Source organism: Grammomys surdaster, unplaced genomic scaffold, assembly GCF_004785775.1.
Source record: "Grammomys surdaster isolate TR1022 unplaced genomic scaffold, NIH_TR_1.0 126219, whole genome shotgun sequence".
Taxonomy (NCBI): Eukaryota; Metazoa; Chordata; class Mammalia; order Rodentia; family Muridae; genus Grammomys; species Grammomys surdaster.
The window spans coordinates 6,813,362-6,836,997 of NW_021621022.1; the positions used below are offsets into that span (position 1 = coordinate 6,813,362).

Here is a 23,636-nt window from a genome sequence, read left to right on the forward strand (position 1 = left end):
GGGCAGAGGGGCAGAGGGGCAGAGGGGCAGAGGGGCAGAGGCAGGTGAGTCTTTGTGAGTTCAAGGGAAGCCTGAACTTTATGGCAAGTTCTAAGATAGCCATACTTTTACAGAGTGAGAAATTGTCTTTAAAAAAAAAAGTACAATATAAATTCACATGAATAGCACTGTAAAAAACACAGACTACAGAAGAATGTGAAAAATAATTGCTACCTAATTGAAATATGAAGACGATGTGTCGATTTGTGGATTTTCTGTTAGAACTCATAGGACCCTGCCAATGCTGACAGTGGGTGCTGCAGCAGCCCAGCATTCAGATGTGACCTGTTTTAGGATGACCCGAAGGTGCTCCAAGATTTAAGGAGTCACTTCTCTTCCCAGGGTCTGCTACCTCTTCAGAAAGAGATCATAGCAATACCTTCCTGTTTACTTTTAAAGCCACTGTGAGCCCACAGGGGATACAGGATCTGAAAGCACTTTGCAATTCATGAAACTCCTCCTTACACCAAAAAGGCCCAGAACACTTAGAACGCTTGGGCAGGGGCCGACAAGAACAACAAGCTGGGAAGCTGATGATGGAGTGGGAACATCTTAGCTTATCTGTAGCATCCTGGCAGCCCACCACCTTATTCCAGCCACAAGTTTTTCTATTCCAGTCTCTATACATTTGTGAATAAGAATACTTTGTCAGAATGTTGGGCTTCATAAAATAGATGTTCTAAAGACCTCTTAACTACCGATTGAGCTATGGAAAAAATTAGTTCTTTGAGAATCTCACACAATATATTTTGATTATACCCACCCCCACCCCAGCCCATCCTCATTTCTTTCTGTAGATGATCTGAAACTTCCAGATATGATAAGACTGATCGGGGTTTATAAAGCAGACAGGGATCTAAACAAGGGTCAACAGCTGAAGGAGTTAGAAACAGAGTTCTCACCTTGACTGTCTCGTACCAACAAGGTTGCTTGACTTGGTAATACACCACTGACTTGTACTCCGAGACGCCTTCGTATCCAGCACCAGGATGAATGGCTTTCTTTGATCAGAAAGACACGATTAGGAGATGATACTAGGTCATGAAAAAATATGGCAATAGAAAAAGGTTTCTGAATGTACAGCATCCAAGAATTAACTCAAAGCCAGAGGCATGGTGGGTCTGAGAAGTCTACCAGCAGCCATCTACACTGTACTGAGAGATTTCTCGGTGGCAGCAGGTGCACGCTGTACCTAGACAGCAGTCATGCCACATAATGTCAACAAACGCCACTTCGGTACCTTCAGCCCCAAGTACTGCATGCTATGAATTGCAGGGTCTTTACTGAATATGTACGGTTTTCTGCTTTTAAAGAAACATATGGTTGAATTAAAGACAACAAGGACTGAGCATTTGAAGAGCATCACTCCAGGACATCTAGAGAGCTTCAGGAGCCAAGACTTTGACTTGTACATCCAAAGCAATTAGGTAGAGGTGACAGAGGCTTCCAGTGGCCACCTGGTGCCTCTCAACTCTTTTAGGTCAAAAGCAAGATGTCCAGAAAGCTGCCAAAGGCAGAGAAACTCCAGACTGGAAGTCAGGACAGCTGGATCCTCCTCTGGCTCTAACATTTGCAATTCCAGACAAAAGAGCTGTACTCTGGGTACAAGTTCCTAATGACTAACATTGGAAATCAGCATTAGCTGACCTACAGCAAGGATGCCTTTAGTATCAGCGCTCCTTCAGGTAGGTGTCCATTGGCTCCACTGGCCCAGGTGATGGCGGTGTGCCTGTCAAGGCATTTGGGACACCTGTGCCATGGTGTTCAAGCTTAGAGTAGCCATACCACTTGAAAATGTCACAGAGCCCAAGATCCTAAGGCTTAAGTGGCCTGTGATATCTCTGAAGAGAGGAAATATCAGAATGTATCTAAATAGCTCTAGGAGTAAAAATAGCCACTGAAAAACACGAGTTTATCAGGTTTTATGTATTTCTTTTTCCATAAGTATTGAGCATGCTGGAGCATGCCTGTGATTCCAGAACCCAAGAGGCAGAGGTATCACAAGTTTGAGGCAGCCTCAGCTACCTAGTGAGACCCTTCCTTAAAAAACAGAAACTAATCAAAGTAAGAACAAAACCCCAAAAAAGAAGAATCCCCGATATAAGGAATATTAACAGGAAGCTGGACCAGCAGTCGGCTGTTACCACAGAGCAGGTGTGATGCAATGAGATTTTGTGTGTGTGTGTGGCGGGGGGAGTGCTACGTACCTCTAAAAGGTTGCCTTCCTCATCAAACACAGACATGGTCACCTCCACGTTCTTAGGTGTCTTCTTCTTCCCCTTGTCAAACTCCCCATGGATTAGGGTGACATAAATATCATTTCGAACATCCCCTATAATACAGCAAGCCTCCTGTGAGTGCTCCTGAGGGAAACTCATTTCAAAGTTATGATATAACATACAAGAGATAATCCAACAATGCAATGATCTGCTAGTAATGGCCTGCCTATTCCACAGAAGTCTTTTGATTGCTCTCTCAGGCCACCTCTCACTACATATCAAGGTGTCTCTGATGTGCACATTATGTAAACATGACCTTTTTTTATTAGTGTGTACACACATACATGTACATGTCATAGCATGAGTGTGAGGGTCAGAGGATAACTTCTTTGGAGTCAGTTTTCCCCTTCCACCTGTTTTTGAGGCAGTGTCTCTCTTGCTATTTCTACTGCTGCCTGGCATTCACATCCTCCCAAGTGATTCTCCTGTCTCTCATCTTGCTGCAGGAGTGCTGGGATTGCAGCTATGAGCCATGGGACCTGGCTTTTTTATGTGGGTTCTACAGATCATCCAGGTTGTATAGTAAGAGTTTTTAATTTACTAAGCCACCTCAGAGATCCAATTCTTTTCAGTAATAATTCTTTGTTCCATTTAGGATATGTGTCTAACAATAAGCATATATTAGATATTGCTAGGTTATCCAGCACAATTTTAATAGTGTCTTTCGGATTTCTTGTTCATGAAACTAGCTGGATATGGGCACAGTTCCTGAAGAGACCCAACCCAGGAACACCAACAATATACTCACAGGCAGCTGTACTGTGAACACTGAGAAAGAGGTAACTGGTTAAAAGGAAAGAAGAGAGTGAGCTACTGGGGGTGTAAGAGAAGGCAGGAGTCTTAATGGAAGAAGTAGATGTCTTGATGGGTTAAAGTCTAAAGGAATCTTGGTGCTAAAGACGGGGACAAAAGACAATTTCTCGCAAACCTGGTGTGTCTGCAGTCAGTGAAAAGAGCTTTGTGATAGATGAAGCTACTCTCTTGGGAAGACACAACAGCTATTCCGAGTATTCATTAGAACACCTTCATTCTCAGGTAATATGTGTGGAGAAAACTACCACTGCCCCTTAACTTCCCGAAGAGAAGAAAAGATCCCAATTACTCTGAAAAAAAAATCTACTATCGTGCAGTTGGTTTTCTAGAGTTTTCAAATGTGATGTGACCAGCTGTCCACAACTGTCTCATCAATTAGTTCATATGAATATTCATCAACTTCCTCAGAGTATGATTCCCTTTGTCTCCTGCAGATATTAGAGAATTAAATGGGAGACACTGGTGAACTTGGGAATGTGACTGCTGGTCACCAACATGTGGCAAGAAAGATGAGAGAACTGGACAAGAATGGGGACCATGGGGAATGGGACGAGCAACAAACAGTCAGAGCTCAGGGGACTGAAACAGAGGATCTCACAGAAATGGAGCTGAGCACAGGGACCCAACGTAGACACGAGGAGAAAGGCGCAATAAAGTAGTTTAGTCTCCTGGATTGAAGACACTGGGCCACTGGGTTGTTTCCTGAGAAAGAAGTTAAGGTGGGGCAAACATCTGCAGATCAGGATGGGAAAGAGTGAACTGAGAATGCTGAGATGCTTAGTGGGGTATTCTTGGTCCTGCCTACTTTACAGTCTAGAGATGCTTAGTGGGATTTTCTTGGTTCTGACTACTGAGCAGTTTTTGAGGATAATGCAAATCTGTCACCAGTTTTTTGATGCCATTAGCCCTAAATGACGTCCTCTTAGGGACCACTATTGCCTCAACTGTCCGAGTAGAGGTAATCCTTTCTTCCAACATGGAAAAGAAACACAAAATGAAACTAGAGCAAAGTGTGTACCTGGCAGGATTATTTCTGGAAAGCCCATTTTCCGAGCGATTGCTGTTGATCTGTCCACCAGGTGTGAAAAGTTCTTCTGAACCTGTGTGAGGTCACCTGGCAGTAACTTTAAGGATACCCAAAGACCTGTAAGGGGGGAAAAAGAGACAAGCTTCCAGTTCTCTGTATGATCTTTGCAACACACTCATAAAAGCTTGTGTGAAACCAACTAGACACCGCACGATCCTCCTTGGGTAAATTTCAGTGATGCTTCCTTCAAACTCACAATTGACTTCAATGGAGAACAAAAAGAGTAAAGATTATCCCAATTGATACCAAAGTATGTTTGTTCTAAGTATCAGATTATGTGAAACTGTGGGATTATACACACACAGAACATGGTGATTTAATCACAGATGGCAGGGCGGGGCATGATTACGACCTCTTGCTGCTCCTCCAGAGGGCCTAAGTTTGAATCCTAGTGTTAGGCAGCTCACAATTGTTTGTAACCTGCAAGGAATCGGCACCTCTCTTCTGCTCTCTGTGGGCATTTACACATGTGGCAGATACTCAAACACACAAACATATACATAAATAAAAATGCGTATCTTTAAAAAACTAATTCCAAAAAGTACTTTTCTTGGTACTTAAAACAGAAGCAATGTAATATCTTATATTTTAATTAAGACAAATTACTAATAAAGAAATGAATAGGGTAAAAGAATATTGAAAGGGAAAAAAGGAAAAATCTGAAAATTACAGGATTTACTTATTTTTCCTTTAGGTGTATGAGTGGTTTGCTTGCATCCTGTAGGTCTGTGTACTACATGATGCCTGGTACCCAGGAGGTCGGAGAGATCATGAGCTCTCCAGGCACTGGAGTTACAGACGGTGTGAATTACCGTATGAGTGAACTAAAGTCAAGTCCTCTGCAGGAACAGAAAGTGCTCTTAATTGCTGAGCTATCTCTCCAAACCCTGGATTAGTCACCTCATAGATGAAAGAAAAGTTCATGGACAGTTTACAAAACAAAAACTAGAAAAAATGTATTTTAGAAAACAGAAGAATAATTATCTCTTGGGTTTGGTCTGGTGCTGCTACGCACTCAAATGCTAAATACTGGCCCCCAAGATCTGGTGGCCCTAAGAAGAGTGAATTCTCATGTACACCAGCTTCTGTTGTGCAAAGCTTGCTCCCCAAGTCAACTGGTCAATAAAAGGCTAAAGCCTGTCATTGGACAGTACAGAGAGAAAGGTGGGACTTGAAGATCAGTGAGGAGTCTCAGGAGTGACTAGGAGGGGAAGGACAGGGGAGACCAGGATAGGAAGAGGCCGCCATGAGAGAAGACGGACCATGAACATGTAGCCAGGAGAAAGAGCAAGTAACAAGGGGCATATGGCTGGGATCTAAGTTAGAATAGCTTCAAACCTGTCCATTCTAGGCTTATAGCTTGTAAATAAAAATATAAGGATTGTGTGTCTTTTACATGGGCTAGCTAGAATACATAATTTCTTATTACAATTATCTTCTTAAAAAAAAATCTGAGACAAACCAGGACATTCATATATCTCTTAGACAATACAGACTCAAGGTGGTTTTTTAAATACATGACTGTCTACTTGTCACCTTTCACACAGGGGAGAACACACAGGATGAACACTTTGTGCCCAGAACAGGCAGCACAGCACCATATACCTGGGTTAAAGCTTGTTCCCACCACTGACCCAGAAGTCTTACTCCTGGGAGTTCCTAAGCAGTAGTCCTAAACACAGAGAAAGCTTCAATACAGAAAGAGTCACAGCAGGGTGGCTTAAATTCATAGTACTAAGCAGTTAGAAAATACTTAGGTACGTACCCAAGGAACCGGACCCCACACCCTCCTCATCAGGCTAGATGTCAAAATGGAGTCACTCTGGTCAAGTTCTATAGCTTTAAAAGGAAACTAAGTTGTTATCTGGCCTTGTGAGATATCAGGAAAGAAAGATTAATGGCCAGATGTCCTACAAAGGCTCCCACAAGCCACAGGATGCTGCTCGCTTTGTCTCAGTCCTGACATGAGAAATAATAGGATTGGCTTTTTTACTGCTTCAAACCAACGGCTTTTTACCTTTTCCTTCCTACCTTCCTTCCTCCTTTCCTCCCTCTCTCCCCACTTCCTGCCCATCCTTCTTTTTCCTTCTCTGTCTATAAACCCAAGCTTTCCTGCTCCACCTGTTAGAAAACTAATCCTACTTTACAGAAACAAGTTTTGCTCAAAGAGAAATAAGATCCAATCAAAATATTTAAATTAAATTTGCTATAAATTTAGCCTTGAGCACTTTTAAACATTAAAATGTTATACAACCACATAAATGAAGGGATTATTTGTCCAGAATAAAAATACATCTGAAGGGGGCTTTTTTCTGTTCGGTAGCAAGAAAGGAAAGGCACTGTTTTCCATTCTGTTCCAAAAAGGAAATCGTATGTAAAATGTCATCTCATTAGTATAAGAATGTTCTACTCTAATGAAAAGTATACTCTTAAGCTAAAATTATATTATTCTTGCTGCATAAGCCGGAAGACTTGAGCTTAGACCCCAGCACCTCTATGAGTATGACTCACTGGTAGGCACGAAGGCTCATCTATACGTTCAGTGTTCAAAAGGGAGAGACAAGGGATTTCCAGATTAAGCTAGATTGATCAATGAAATAGTGAGACTCAAGCCTACGCATGAATACTCCTACTCCAGTGCCCATTCATACATAAACATGCACACACAGAGAAACGTATATGGGGGGGGGTTGTCTCGTTATTTGTGTTCAGAGTCCTTATTGTTCCCATCCTTTTCTACCTGAATAACCAAACACGTGAGAAACTAAACACCCTGAAAATTGTTTTCCTGCTGGCTTCCATTTTAAACAGCAGTCAAAGGGTAGTGAAAAAGAGGTGGGCTTGAGCTTAGACCCCAGCACTCATATGACTATGACTCATTGGTAGGCACGAAGGCTCATCTATATGTCCAGTGTTCAAAAGGGCCTTTCAAGTCTGGCCGCCATCTTGGCCCTTGAATATTAACGCTGTGACTACTGAAGCTATCAAAAGACAGGTACATGCAGGTTCCAGAGAAAGTATAAAAGCTCTGCAAGGTAGCTTGAGTCTCACTATTTCATTAATCAATCTAGCTTAATCTGGAAATCCCTTGTCTCTCCCTTTTGAACACTGAACGTATAGATGAGCCTTCGTGCCTACCAGTGAGTCATACTCATAGAGGTGCTGGGGTCTAAGCTCAAGTCTTCCGGCTTATACAGCAAGAATAATATAATTTTAGCTTAAGAGTATACTTTTCATTAGAGTAGAACATTCTATATTCATATTGACAGGTATTTGGATCTCTCCGTCTCTAGTTTTGGAAACATGCAGAAGGGGTCAGTTTATTGAGGATACAGTGCAAATGCACTCCTGAATCATTTTCTGTTGGCACATTTACTTCAAGGAGTTAGTCCTGGGAAGAGAGGGCAGAAAAACAATCTCATGGGGGAAAATGTCTGTTCCATGGAAGTTACAAATTCAACCCTGATCCCACTAGAAAAAGTGAATCTATTATATCTTCAAAGAGAGATATCTGAGAAAGGCAGTGTCCAGGAGAGGCTGTTTGGTATCAGAGTGGATGGTGAAAGGGCAGGGACTCTACATGTTCCCTCCTCTATCCCCACCCAAAGTCCCCTCACCCAGGGCAGCCTGTGTACCTTGTCCTTTGTGATTCACTTCCTTTGCAGCTATGACTTTATTTAGGACCGAAGTGAGTGGCTCATTCTCTCCAATCACATGGGAGGTTATCAAGGGTGACATGATGAGCTGTCTCTGGCGGATGTAGGTTTCCATGGCAATTCTGGGGAAGACAGCAGAGGTAAGGAGGAAGCCAGAAGTAGAGAAAGTCTCCAAAATGTGACTTGAGAATATAGAGGTTTTATGGGAGCAATCTGGAAATACAAACACAAAACCTCAGCAGAGGGCTCATGGGAAACCACTGTTTTGGATTATGTTCCTGCATGGTCCCCCAACAGATCAAGCTAAAGTCAACATGGACTCTCTCACCATAATGCAAATGCAACAAGGTTTTGGTAGATTATCTATCTTCTAAGACCTCAGCATGAGGCAATAACAGCTTACCCACCCCCAAAGAGGCTGACTTCAGCAAGTATGCCAATGAAATTCTCTAAAAAAGGTTACCTACAGAAATGACCTGAAGCTGGCCCACCAGGTAGCTACCTTCTGTCTTCTGTCCCTGCCGTAAGAGCAATGACTAATCCCAAGTTTGCTTTCTGCTTCTGTCTATAAGCCAATCTCCTCTGCTTGGCTCACTAGAACACTTATCCTGCTTATGGCATGCAATGTTGCCCAATCCTTATAACCTAGGATTGGGCAACAGAAGAAGAAATAAGGTCAAGTAAGTAAATTGCAGTAACTTTGTCCCTGGTACTTTCTTACCTTCATTCTTCCACTGATCATACATATGCATATATGTATATATGTACCTATATGGTTGTATATACATCCATATACATATGCACACATATATATATAGGAATATCATATATGTTGAGATTATAATTACAACATTTCCTCTTCCATGTTCTCCCTCTAAACCCTCCCGCATACCCCTCCTTGCTTGCTCTCCTTCAAACCCATGGCCTCTTTTTTCACTAATTGTTATTGCATGCATATATGTATACACACATAACTATTAATATCCTGTTCAGTCCATACAGTGCTACCTGGATGTTTTCAAGGCTGACCATTTGGAACTGGAGGGGCAATCTATGTGCCTTCCCTAGGGACGAACACCTCTCTGGCCCCAGTTTTTCTCAGTTGCCTTTAGCTCTCTGTACAGTGTTGAGGCCTTACAGGCTTTTGCTCGTCCACTTGGGCATGCCCACTGGTGTCCTTGTTGAGCACATGTTTGGATACTCAAGCTGACACGGCTTTACGGGGTGCAGCTCCTTTTTTATTACTAGGAGACAGCGTCTCACAGCAAACTCTCTGATCCTCTGGCTCTCATGATCTTTCTACCTCCCCTCCTTAAACATATCAAGGAAACGACAAGACAAATAAGAAAGTGGGGGTGGGCAACAATGGCCAAGTATTAAAACACTGAAGTTCAAGTCAGTGACTAAGGACAAGTTAAGCAGTTAAAGTCAGAGGCATTTAGATTTGGATGCTTGGATGGGACAGAAGGAAGAGCCAAAGGACAGGAGACCTGGCTCCCAGGACTAGCTCCACCTGACAGAGTACTCTGCAGGATCCTATTCCCCTCAATGACTTTAAATTTAGGATTGCAGTGGCCAATCAGCAAATGAGATCCAGCTGAATTAGCATATCAGGTAAGATCCACAAAGGGAGAGGCCAAAGGACCAAACACAGTCCTCATTCTCAAGTTGCCATGAACAACTACATTCTCTTTCTGTCGCTACACAACAGTCTTTAGTCTTCTCTGCCTACCAGGCAGCTTTCTTTGTGTACATCCTTTTACCTGATGATAAAACATACTGAACGTGAGGCTGGAAATGGGGCTGTTTTCTGTGAATGATTCTTCCCAGGTGGACTAGCAGAACTCACATATAAACCCCGTTCATCGTAAGCCACTACAGCTTAGGGAAATAGGAGGACGGGCCAGGGGTTGCCAGGGGGAACATAAACACTATTATACAGTGGTAATCAAACTAGGGTTGGGATCCTTGGGGACTTTAATGAAAGCACATGCTATTTTGCAGCAGGACCATCTCAGAGTTCACTGCCACCTCATGAGTGGTGGTTCAGAAGTTGGACAGAGAGGCATGACACTGAAGAAGAAGCCTATCATAAAGGGGAATTCAAATAAAGGAATTTTCAGATAGTTTTTTTTTATCAACAAATGCAGAACGTATGTATGAAAAAGGGGTAGCATTCATGGATACGAATGTACTTATAATTATTATATCTGTCTGTCTCTATACAAAATATTTATTTATTTATTTTTTAAGAAATCATTCCACTATGCTTCACAAGCTGGCTTCACATTCATAATCCTCCTGCCTCAGCTTTCTAAGTAACTGGGATTACAGGCATGCACCACTGTGCTGAACTCTATTTTATATATTTATTCAATGTATTTTATCTGCTTAATATATTAGATTTAATACTTATAAATATAATTCCATACATTGGTAATGAATTAAATCTAATCTACTTGTCTAAAGATATTTATATATGTCACATAACACACATGCACACTGCAGTATACTGCATTTCAGTCACCTGTGAGGTGCTACATACTTGAGGGTGGTCTCATAAGATTGTTACCGAGTGACACTGTAGCGACCTTTCATTATAAACATATACTCTGTCATGTGACACAAAGATAGAAACTGTCTAAGAATGAATTTCTCAGTCTATGTCCCCTCATCAAGCAACACATTCTGTGTGTGTATTCATCTGTATGCATACGTGTAAGGAACAGTCTTTCACGATACCATAGATTTCAGATAACCACTATCAGGACCAAGCTATGTGAAATGCTTAGTTCTCCACATTCTTGAGAAGTTGGTAAGGAAGTGGAAGACTATTAAGTGTATGTTTTAAAAATAATTAGTAGCAGCCTCAGGAAAAGAGAAAATCTACTTGGCATATATTCCTGTACTATTAACTTAAAATAGTGCAAAGGTACAATGCTTACAAATTCTTCCATTTTTAATATAATTATGTATAGTACATTTATTGTGGAAAAATAAGAGACAACAATAACTGGGGTGAGATCCTGAATAAACAAACAGATATAATCAGTTAATTACATTCTTCAGAGAATCTAAAACTTAAAGCTTAAAATTTTCATTTATGTATTTTAATGTGTTTTGTGGTGTGTGTGTGTGTGTGTGTGTGTGTGTGTGTGTGTGTGTGTGTGTGATGGCACTCACGTGACACATAGAGCCTGGGGTCAACTTCCAAGCTGCCTTGTACTACCAGACTGGCTCCCCCAGTTCCTAGCAGGAAACCTAAACAGCCTTGTATACTCTTCTTGCCTAACCCCTCGTTACTATGAGTGCGGTCCCTGGACCAGCACCATTAGCAATACTCAGAAGCTTGTCAGATGCACTCAGACCTACTAGAGCAAATGCTGATTCTAACAAGATTGCCCTGACAATTCATGTGCATCATCCAGTCTGAGAAGTCATGTGATTCTTAGTCAAACCTGTTCAACACAACAGAAGACAGATACACTGCAGCATCTCTGACAATCAGATGATGTCATTCCCTGGATTTTGGTGCAGATGGATGTTATATTTATGAGATGTGTGTGTGTGTGTGTGTGTGTGTATAAAATGTTATATTCCTCCAGTTACTTCTACTGAGTCAGAAAATGCTCAGTTTACCCTCTTTGAATCTAACATGAAGCCCCTGAATTAAGTCTTCTGCAGAGGGGCCCAGGTCACAGTCTTTCAGCAGAAACTACCTTTACATTTCCAGCAACAGAAAGGGGTCCTCCATCCTGCTTCTCCAGTCATGCCCCACTTGAATGGCTAAGCTGTACCTCAAGTCACCGGGATGAGTGCCAGATACTTACTGCTGAAAGGGAATAAAATGCTGCTTTTCTTCATCATCCACCTTCCCGTGCACGATGTCACTAATATCCATCACTAGGAGAGAGACAATTGTTATTAGAGACACTAATGGGGTCGTGGCATCATGCCTTCCTGAGCTGTATTGAAGAGGATGATATCAGCAAACACAGAACACCACAAGAAGAAAGGGACTGGGGACCAAGCAACAACAATACCACACCCAGCAGGGCAAGAAGCCATGAAAGACTCAGATTTTCTAGATCCAACCCTGTAGGACACACCTTCAAAACTCTGCAAGACTCAGTTGCTATGTTCCTAGAAAACTTAGATACCATTATTATTATTATTATTATTATTATTATTATTATTATTTTGATAAGCCTTTACTGAAAGACATAGAGAATGTATATTTCTAGCAGGTCAGTCAGAAGAATTAAAGGTTTGGAGAGAAACTCAAGATTTGAAGTGGCCATCTGTGTCATTGGTTTGATGTACTCTTGGTTTCTATGCCAGCCTTAAGAGTATCAGAGAACAGACTATCAGCAATTGGCCCCCAACAGAGCCACAGCCCAGGAGAGTACTTCAGTAAAGCCAGGCCATAAGCCTTCATTTTCTCATTTACACAGCTGTGAGGAGCCCCACCTTAAGGAATGGGAAGGGTTAGCTTACTCTTAGTCACAAGGTTTTTTTTGTTGTTGTTGTTGCCTGTGTTTATTTGCTCTGTTTTTGTTTTGCAGGGGTGGGACTTACCTATGCCATGCCAGGAAAGCAAGGGACCACCAAGCCCACAGCCACACAATTAGTTTTCAGTTTTTAGCAAAGCCAGGGTATGAATTAACAATGAGCACTGTAAATCACATAACCATTATGCCCAGCTATGTAGAGGATTAATAAGCAAGCTGCAAAGCAGCTGGCTGACATGAGACAAGGCCCTGGTAAGAGTTGAAACTGTGGTTAATGAATTACAGTCTGGCCGTAAAACACATTAGCAATCCATTTCTCCATCACCCAGATAGTTTGTCTGTAGACAAGAGAGGTAAGTACTCAGAAACACAGTAATGTTTGAAAGAACTAGACAACACAGCCCACCAGGCCAGGGAAGAGTGCTGGTGCTGCCTGGGAAGGGGCGCACAGTTGGGCATCACACGCAGCTTGCTGTTACCCCTAACAGGACCTTACAAAAACTGTGCCAAAAAAACGTAGAGAAACCTGTTTGTCAGTGTCATCATGTAACTTTGGTTAATGATCACTATCAGGATTAAGAACGAATTCATCTTCTCTGCATTCAGTACCCAGATATACACACCACTCCCGTGCATACACATACACATACTAATACAGAAAAGCCTCAAGTTTAAGTGTTAGTTTCTTGGCCTGTTATGAATAGCAGTGACCTCTATTACATCCTATTTTATAGACAAATAAATATATCTGCATTGCCGTGTGGATGGCTAAATAGACCTGGCTGGGTTCCTTGTATCTTTAAGAGACTCCACTTGAATACTTGATAAAGTAGCAATGCTGAACAAGGGGGAATAGCACTTACCCATAAGCTCAGTACTTGAAAAGCTGAGACAGGAGCATCTCTGTAAGTCCCAAGCCAGCCTGGGCTACAGAATGAAACTGTGTCTCATAAAGTCAATAAAAAGCAATGCTGCTTCCCTCGACACTCCTCGAGCATCAGGTATGGCGGGCACAGTCCAAAAGACATGTACACAGTCATACGGGATGGAAAGGGCACCTCTTTATTCACAGAAGCCCCAGGGTTGACTGAAGAACACAGAGTGTCTGGCCCTGGTCCCAGGAGCGAATTTTTGACATTTCATTGATGACTTTCAAAAAGCACTACTGATCCAAATCCTAATAAAAGACCAAATACCTGTTCTTGAAATTTAAGAGACTACAAAGATAGAGGACTTCTTGGGACATCCTGAGGACTGACTGAAGCTACAGACCCTCTTGGAAGGCTCTTAGTGACATAAAGTCACCTTTGAGAAGCAAGTCTCCTAAGCATGGAAAACACTTTGAAGTGAATCAGAGTGTATAAGCAGAGCATCTGCTGGCAAGCAGACCTACTATGTGTGAACTGTGGTGCTGGGCACAAAGGGGAAACACGATCAGAGGCTACATGAAGACGCAAGACTCAAAGAAAGAGAACTGGCCGTCCTGGGGCATGAACGTTGTGTGCCCAAGACTAACCACGACAACATGAGCCATTGCTTCCAATCTTTAGGGGCCGTCCTGCTATCTCTGTCTGCCTCCAGCCAGCCATCTACCACCTTCTTTTCTCTATCTCTTTTCATTGCTGTAAGTGTGGTAAAATATACGTTACATAGAAACTGCCATCTTATCCACCTTTAAGTGCTAAGTAAGTGAGTACACCCACCGTATGTAGCCATCACTGTCATTCACCACTAGAACACTTTCATTTTCTCAAAGGGAATCCTATCCTCAAAAAGCAATTCCCCTGTCTCTTCAAACCCTGCTAATCCCATTCAATGGCCTCTGAACCTGACTCTTCTAAGCACCTCGTGGAAATGAATCCCGCAGCGGTTGTTTTTTTGTGTATGGTTTATTCTACTTAGTTCAGTGTTCTCAACATTCAGCAACACTGTGGCATGAGTCAGAAATTCCTGCCCTATTAAGGCAGACTGAAACCTCCTTTCAGTGTCTAGACCACATTTATTTATCCATTCATCTACTGATGCACACTTGAGCAAGATATTCCCTTCGGCTCTTGTGAATAATTCCACTGTGAAGGTGGTGTTCCTTTAAGCCCTTGCATTTCAGTTCTTTTGAAACTATGCCTAAAATGGGATTTTTGTTGACTATGAGATCAGATGATGGGTTTACATTTGGGTCTTTTAGAAATTGCCGAGAAGGGGGTCCCCAGAAGCTATAGCATATTCCTTGGACTCTGGGCTTTCATTGTACCTGCTACTCCAAAGGGCCTCCGGAGCCCACAGGTGTGCTTTTTGCCCTCCTTCAGCTCCATGCGGCCCACCCGTACAATCTGGCACACGAGGCTGATGCGTGGCCGGATGAGGTCTGTACTGCTGAGATCCTGCAAGTAGAAAGGACATGAGAGGCCGGCTGCCCTGCTCTGCCTGGAGCACACTACCCCATGCCAACCCACCACAACGATGTCTCTCTTTATGCCCATCTAAGAACTACAGAGAACAGAGAAAATCATTTTCTATTTACCCATAGACTGGTCTTCTTTTCTTCCCTGGTTCCTATTTCGCATTTCAAGACTAGATCAGACTCAGTCTAACACCTCTAGGTAGAGAGGTAGGGAGGTGGGCAAGGGGTTGTTAACCAAGATGCTCTCTGATGTTTGGGGTCCTTTTATTTCAAGTCTTAGTACAAGAGACATCTCAGTGTCAAATGACAAAGAAGCTTGCATGATGCTGATGTTCACTGGGCATCCACAGAAGCCTGGAAGGGCCCAGGCTGACCTTGATCTTGTTATATAACTGAAGTTGACCTTGAACTCCAGATCTTGCTGCCTTCACCTCTTTAGTGCTGGGATTACAGGTATCTACCATCCCCCACTGTTCACCCTCAGTTCATCTTCTAAACAACCCCAGAGTCAAGTGTAACCCAGGCATGGTTTTGTGAGGTTCTTCACACGCCTCCTGAGAGGCCCTTTCATGAACACTGAACAGCAAGAGGTGGGGGTGGGGGTGGGGGTGGGTTGTAACTGTTCCTATTTGTAGCCGAGGCTCCTGTGTATGTGTTCTTAAGAAGGGGCAGGTGACCCAGAAATGAGCTCATGTATCTCATTCAGTTAACATCAAAAGTAATTTCATTATATCTCAGAACCCTTTAAAATTAAACAGCAGCCCCAGCCTTCTTACTGAATCAAGAATTACTTTTCAAATAATCACTTCAAATCTACGCCCTGTAACTTGGTAGAGACACATCATTGAGATGCAATATACACCAGTAATCACCTGCTCTGAATCCCTGCTTGAGGTTCTGCAAACCTTCCATTAATAGAAAACAAAGTCACTGGATGGCAGGTTCTAGAAGCATATTGATATCATTAAATAATACACAGTCATTTATAAATGAGTTCTGAAGACTGTTTAATGACCAAGGAAATGGCCACCACATTTTATTTAATTGCAAAGGCTAGACATGAAATTTACATACTGGATGACCCTCTGGCTAGCTGGGAGAGAGGGTGTCGGGGGTGGGGGTGGGGGAGGAGGAAAGGCAAGAGCAATTGCAGCTGCAGCAAGTTAAGACTGATTAAAATGATAGACCAAAGATTTAACAGTGCCTTTAAGGACCATTCACATGGTCTGACGAATACCATTCTTGCAGAGAGATCTCCACTTTGTTTCAAAACTGAACAAATACTAAAGTCTGGGGTGACATCTCAGAAAGTTCAATGCCTGCATTTGCAGGGGTAGAGATAGGAACCGATCTGTGTAGAGACAGAGAAGCCTGTGTGTGTCCTGGAGCTAGGAGGCTGACAGAGGGGACAGAGACAAGTAGTTAGGTGTCACTAGAACTTGGGCTCGGTAAGAGCAGGAGACGAAACACTTGTGTGGGCTGAGGGAAGATGAAGCTCACTCTCCCTAGTGGAGCTAGGAACCTACACATCAAGGTTTCCCAGGGCCCCTGGAGGCCCCAGGGGGTGTCCTTAAAAAGAAAACTGGGAGGAGCTCAGAAAGTTCAACCTATGAGGAAGACAGCTGCACATCCAAACTACAGCCTCAGACACTGCCATGTTCCTGAGCTGCACACTGCAGCATCCGGCAGACTCTTCTTCCAGTTAGGAATCTGCACGGCTGATGCTCTTCAATTTCTCTGTTTTCCTCAAATATCTTTTATGTATTTTGGAGCCAGCGCTGGGCACTAACCCCACGGCTCAGTGCTTGCTAAGGGTGTGCCTATACCACAGGTCTCCACTCCTAGTACTCAATCAATCTATCTAAAACACCGACTTCAAGACTGGGGCAATGGCTCAGTGTACATATGCCATGTAAGCATGAGAAACTGAGTCTAGATCCTCAGAACTCATGTAAAGCTGGGTACTACAGCACACACCTGCAACCCTCATGTTCCTAGATAAGATGGGAGACTCTTCAGAATAGCTTTGTATATGCAATGACAAACAGCAAAGACACCTTGGTCTTAAAACAAGGCGAGGACAGTGAGAAAACACCCGAGGCTACCCTCTAACCTCTGCACATGAGCTATGACACCTGGGTTACCACAGGAACAAATACACATCATACACACACATACATACAAAAAGTTAAATATACATACATGCATATAGCAACAATTAAGGGGGAAAAAGAGGTCATGAATTTTACAGAGAGCAAAGAGAGGTATATGGGAGGGCCTGCAGGGAGCAAAGAAAAGGGGAAAATAATCTAATTACATTGACCTCAAAAATAAAATAAAGAAGAGAATAAGAGGAGGAAACTATTTTCATTATAATAAAATCAGTAAACAGCTGTAATGAAATTGAGAACAAAAATTAAATAAATAAATATACAATTAAAGCACAAGTCCCCCTGCACAATACTCTGGCAAGGCCCCTGGAAGCACTTCAGGACTGCTGATGTTGTTCATACTCGCTTGCTTGTGTCATTACTGTTTATATTGTCTTTTCCACCAGCACAAATGCTACTCAAGAACAGTTTCTTTCCTTGTTTCATTCACAAATGGTTGTGTACACATCAGTACATGGTACCTACTGTGTGTTCACTAAGTGAATAAATGACTGAGCTACACCTACTCAGAGAACAGCGACGGCTAGCTTTTTTACTTTTATGCTTTCCCTATATTTATCACTGTATCCATTGTAAGAAAACGCTGAAACAGAAAGTGAGGCTGGGCTACTTAGATGACTCCACGGATAAAGACACTTGCTGCCAAGACTAAGAACCTGAGTTCTATCCCAGGGTCCTACCGAGTGGAAGAAAGAATCTACTTCTGCAAATTGGCTTCTGACCTCCACACGCTTATACCACAGCAACACATTCATACTCATAGAGACATAGAAAATAAACGAATGCAAAAACTTCTTGTGAAGAAGGCAGGACTCACGGTGAACACGGCTTGGAGGTTATTCAGCTTCTCTATCTCCTTGGGCATCCCATTACTGCCCCAGCGAATTAGGTAGTTCTCACTAGCAGGAAAAAAAAAAAAAGGAAATCACTCTTACTCAGAGGCCATCTGGGACAGGGGCTGCTCACAGACAGACTTGCAAGGGTCAAAAGATGAGACAGATGTGCCCCGTGGCAAGGCAGGTGCTGGAGAAGCACATACACCATACTTGTGGTGATTCTGTCTTTGAAAGAGTCCCTGATATGGAGAACACCCTATACAGTGGCAGGCACTGCTCACGGTGGCCCAGATATGAGATTTTATACGACTCTTTTGTCTGTGGTATTCCTCCTTTCTCAAATTTCTTGTATACAAGCTTTGGCTTTGCTGAAGTGAGAGTTTAATTTTAGAGTTAGGCATGGAGGCTCTGGACTGTGATCTTAGCACTCTGAAGGCTGATCGACATTATTTAAAGCCAGCTTGGGCTACATAGCCTGAGATAGTGAAACCATGTGTCAAGAGGCCACATTTACAAAAGCTTAGTTTGGTAAGTCATTCTTAATCCATCCTCCACGGACCACACCACACAAATAACTTAGTAACTACTTTTGACTTTTTCAGAAAGGGTCTTATGTTGCCCAGGCTGGCCTCAGACTGTAGCTGATCCTTCTCCTTCCATCTTTCTGGTGCTGGGGCAACAGTCATGTACCACCCATCTGGTGTGTGCACTGCTGAAGCTTTGTGTAGGCTGGGCAAGCATGCTACCAGATAAGCTACACTAGTAATTACCTTTTACTCCCTTCTTGAAGATAAACCTCCATTTCCTAAGTTGCTCTGGAAAGAGTCATGCTGGGGCTCAATGATGCTCTGACCCTTCCTCTAAGTCTTGAAACTTTATGTAATCTTTTTTTCCTAAGTAGTTTTGTGGTCCCTGGGTCAGAGTTGAACTGCCAGCAGAATTCTCAAGCACACAGCCCTTAACTACCCATCTGTCACTGCTGGATCTGCAAGGGTGCTACATAATTATCATCATCATCATCATCATCCTCCCCACATCCTACAGCTGCCGTGAGGGTTTACATCGGGTATAGTGCACTCCATGTACTCCATGGCAGTCACCAATGCAGTGTCCTATAGCTCAGTCTCAGGGCCAGTAATCCCCACCGTGTTCTACTTCATCTCTCTCGTTCTTCCTGTACTGTCTTCTGAATTTGGTATCCTTGTCTCTGCCCTAAGCAGTTTTATTCACTCTTTTATTGTTGTTCTTGCTGCTTTGCTTGTTGAGACAGGGCTTCTCTGTGTAGTCCTGGCTGTCCTCGAACTCACTGGGTAGACCAGACTGGCCTTGAACTCGAGAGATCTGCCTGCCGCTGCTTCCTGAGTGCTGTGATTAAAGGTGTGCACCACCATGCTATTTTATCTACTCTTAGAACCCTACCGATGTGTCATCTGAAGCTGCATGGTGCCAGCGACTATGTACAAAGCCTACAGAGCCCAAGGGACTTTATTTCCTACTGTTGGAAGCGATTATACCACCCGCTACATCTCCATCTCAAACCCAGTGAAGGGCTCCTGGAGAGGGCCAGCTAAAGACTGTACTTTGCAAGGTCAAGCACAGGTGACAAGGGTCTCCATTACCTGATGAAGGTGGACTGGTCTGGGTCATACAGGGCGATGAACAGCTCCGCATCCTCCCCGATGTTACAGACAAAGTTCTTGAAGTTCACATAGAGGCCATAAGTGTGGACAGTACTGAAGATTGCCTGGCCTCTCAAGTCCAGGTTCTGCAAAATGCTCTGGGCCAGGGAACAGGAGAGAAGACTTGAGCAAACGGGGAGTGGTGTTGGGAAGGTTCACAAAGAAATCAACCTACAAATAAGGGACAGCTACCACCACCAAGGAGAACGACTTGCTGAGAACTGAGAAGATGAGGAACAATCATCCCTCAGTTCAACAAACACATCACCATCATCAGTGTACCCATGTAGTCCTGTTCAGGGCCTTAAGTCCAGATAATTCAACAAATGCTTTCTAGGAGGCTAAAGATATGTCTTGATATATAAAGTGCTCGCTGTGGAAGAATACGGACCAGAGTTCAGATCCCACCAGTCATGTAAATCCCTGGTGGGCACAGTGGCCCTCCTGTCATCCCAGTGTACAAGATATAGAGATGGAATCTTGGAACAAGCTGGCTAACTAGACTAGTTGACTTGGGAAGCTCCAGGCTCAAGTGAGAGACCCCGTCTCAATACGTAAATGGAACATGATAGAGGAAGACACCCAATGCCAACATCTGGCTTCCACATCCATTTGCACATATATATTCATGTGGGCCCACACACATGCTAACAGACATACCTACATGCACGCAAACCATATACATGCACATGAAAAACAAACGTATGCTCTCTAAGGGTGATCACTCAGTTTTCAGCAGACTTGTGAAGCTTTCGTGGCTTATGATGGGAGGCTGGAGGAAGCTTAAAAACACAAACACTTGACCCATTACCCAACTTCACAGGAAACGAAGGTTCCATAGAAAGCTTTACCCTTGGGTGTGGTTGTCACATATTGTCATGACTGTGCCCCAGAAAGCAAAAGCAATAAAAAAAAAAAAAAACCAGAGATACAACTTTCTGCATCCAAACAGAAAATAGATCAAAATGTCAACATGATGGCCAGAGTGATCAGAAGATGGCTGATCCTTTTTCTTTTTCTCTTTCTGATTTTCTTTACCTTTCTAAGTTTTCTTTACTTTCCAAGCTTTCCAAACATGTTATTTAAAAAGTCTATTTTGAAAATTAAAATATTTATACAAAATAAAGAGTATTATAATATAAAAAGTCCTTCCTTTTACCCAGTTCTCTTTCCCAGAGGCAGCTTTGTTTTTATCTTTTATATCTAATTCATGAGTCTGAGTGTTTTGACTGCATGTATGTCAATGTACCACGTGCATGCCAGGTACCTGCTGAGGAAGGAAGACACAGATCCCTTAGAACTGGAGTTTTGATTGGCTAGGAAGCATTATGTGGGTGCTGGTAATTGAACTCGGGTCCAGAGAAATTTTTTAATGGCTAGTTTATTATCAACCATTCCAGTTACTCTGTGTATATACAAGCAATGAAGTGTGTATACCCCTTTGCATGCATTTTAAATACAAATACTATTTTACACAAATAGTTCTGAGTCTTTCTACACACACACGCACACGCACACACACTCTCCTTTGTTCCCTTTCCAAAGCAGAACACACACACTGGCCTCATTCTTTCTGCCCACTTTTAAAATGAGGTCACATGTGATTCTTCTCGGCATTGCTATTCCTATTCTCTATTAGTCATTTTTGGCATTAAATACTAAAGCAAAGAATAAAATCCTAGCACCAGCAGCCTGACCTGCATCCTGGAGGAAGCAATACCTTTTCCTCTTGGATCTTTTCCTCTATCCTTTTAGAAGCAACTTCATGGGCCCTGAACAGGGCAATGGTGCTGGTCTCATCCGGATCTAAGATGTTTCCGTTGTCATCCCGCACGACCAGATCTAGCCCAAGCATTCTGGAGAGAAAGGAGGTGGTAAGTAGTGCGCCCCTCCACAGTCAGACTCTTTATAGATGAACCTGTATCAGAAAGCCCAGGGGATCCAGGAGAGAGGGCAGGGACTGGGCACAGCTCAGGAGTTTGCTCCTTCCAATCTCTACCTCATGCCGCACAGCTTAGTGGGCCACCTACCCAATCCTACGTGCATGTGCCAAGGAATCGGCCCAAAACAAGAACAGGAAAACTGGCAATGATTGTAACCAAAGCCCTCTTTGCAGTGATTCCCTGCCCGTCTCCTGTGGTCTGGCATGACAATAAACACAGAGCCATGCACCATCCGTCAAAGGCCTGCCTTGGCACCCTTACTCAATACTGTCTTTCTTTTTTTTTTATTGGATATTTTATTTACACTTCAGATGTTATCCCCTTACCCCATTTCTCCCTCCCCAGGAACCCCCTATCCCATTCCCCCTTCTCCTGCTTCTATGAGGATGTGCCCCCACCTATCCCCCCCACACCCACCTCCCCACCCTCGAATTCCCCCACACTCTGCGTCCAGCCTTCATAGGACCAAGGATCTCCTCTCCCACCTATGCACGACAAGGCCATCTTCCCCTACATATACAGCTGGAGCCATGGGTCCCTCCCTATGTGCTCCCAGGCTGGTGGTTTAGATTCTGGGAGCTCTGGTTGGTTGGTATTGTTGCTCTCCTCATGTGGCTGCAAACCCTTTCGGCTCCTTCAGCCTTCTCTCTCACTCTTCCGTTGGGAACCCCTTTGATCAGTTCAATGATTAGCTGTGAGCATCCATCTCTGTATATGGCAGACTCTTGCAGACCTCTGAGGAGACAGCTATATCAGGCTACTGAGGTGGCTATCCTCTCATAATCCATCTCTATGCTGGCTCTGCAGTCATTCACACTATAGTCTGAACCTAACCTTCAATAGCTGCTCTCTTGGACCCCTTCAAGTATAAATGTTCCCTACCCTTCAAAGTTACCTAACTTGATTGAGATAATGCAGTGAAGTATCTACAGAACCTCACATACAGTAAGCACCAACAAATATCCGCTCCGACTACAAGAAAACTGGCAATGAAAGTTCTGAGGGCTGCATGGCAAGAGGAGAGACAACCACACCCTTCTCCCAAGGCTTCTGTGCCCAATGAGCACAGAAGTAGGAAGAACTATGCTTAGTTCCAAGAAGTCAGAGAATGGTGGAACAAAATTATCCACTCAGTCCCCAGCCTACATTCAAGGCACCTGCAAAGAGAGGGCTCAAGAGATAACAAGCAGAGCTACCAAGTCCTAGGGAAGAAAGCAAACACACCTCAGTTCCCTCCTCCCTGCTCTACAGTAGCTCTGGATGAAGGATCTGCACTCGCAGCTTCCTTCCCAGAGCAGCCAGACCCACAGGCCACCCACACTTGAGAGGCAGCAGGCTGGCAGAGCTGGGTCATGGATGTACTGGTAGAAAGTCTCCGTTTCCTGAGCTGCTTCCAAGGACAGCTATGGCATTCTTGCCATGCAGAAGACATTAGCATGTTATGTCAGGCCTTGGGGCATCTCCAGGACAGTGTTACAGTGTCAAGATCATGAAAGGACAGAGCCTCGTCCTACCTCAGCTGGCTTTACAAAAAGTCCCAAGACCCTGCATAAAAAGCTGTGTACCTACGACAATTACCGTCACCTGGAGTCTAGATCCTTTACTTTTCTTGCTGGTAGGTCAAAAAAAAAAAAAACCTGACAAAAGCAACTTAAAGGAAGAAAACCTTACTCTGGTTCACAGCTCAAGAGATGGAAGAGTAGAGGGCCTGAGATAGCCCATAACATTAAATTTTCATTTAGAACCAGGTGTATGATAGTGCTTAGCAGCTAGGTCTTCCTCAGTCCTGGACTCCACAGAGTGATACTGGCTCCCATTCAAGGTGAGTGTTCCCTTCTCACTTAACCTAATCTAGAAACCCCCTCACAGACACTCCCAGATGTTTGTCTCCTAGAGAATCCCATATTCTGTCTAGAAGACATCAACATTAACCATCATAGAGGTCAAGTGTGAGGGGAGAGGATTCACATCTCAATTGCAAGAGAGTCAGACCCAGAGCCAGGGCCCTGTGCTCAAGTCAATGCTTTCCCATTGCCTTTGTGGGCTGGGAGGATGGTGACTTACAATACCAGGGAATCTGAACTGCCCCATTGCCAATAACGAGCCCAATCTCAGTTAGGAAATGATGGGAAAAAAGAAAATGGTGTCTGACAGCAATCAATTTAATATCCATCATTGGAATATAAAACATGGTCTCAGGCATCTGAAAAGACCATCCCTA

At 43.4% G+C, this 23,636-nt stretch overlaps 1 protein-coding gene across 1 annotated transcript in view; it reads right to left on the reverse strand.

The window, feature by feature from the left end:
- Positions 1-23,636, reverse strand: part of Dock5 (dedicator of cytokinesis 5) — a 173,754-nt gene that overhangs the window by 65,487 nt on the left and 84,631 nt on the right. Inside the window, exons 7-15 of the mRNA XM_028758729.1 lie at positions 21,193-21,328; positions 19,413-19,570; positions 17,775-17,856; positions 14,637-14,766; positions 11,705-11,777; positions 7,854-7,996; positions 4,150-4,275; positions 2,247-2,371; positions 942-1,040 (exon numbers count right to left, since the gene is read on the reverse strand). Coding sequence (XP_028614562.1) covers positions 942-1,040; positions 2,247-2,371; positions 4,150-4,275; positions 7,854-7,996; positions 11,705-11,777; positions 14,637-14,766; positions 17,775-17,856; positions 19,413-19,570; positions 21,193-21,328 — 1,072 coding nt within the window. The remainder of the gene's footprint in view (positions 1-941; positions 1,041-2,246; positions 2,372-4,149; positions 4,276-7,853; positions 7,997-11,704; positions 11,778-14,636; positions 14,767-17,774; positions 17,857-19,412; positions 19,571-21,192; positions 21,329-23,636) is intronic.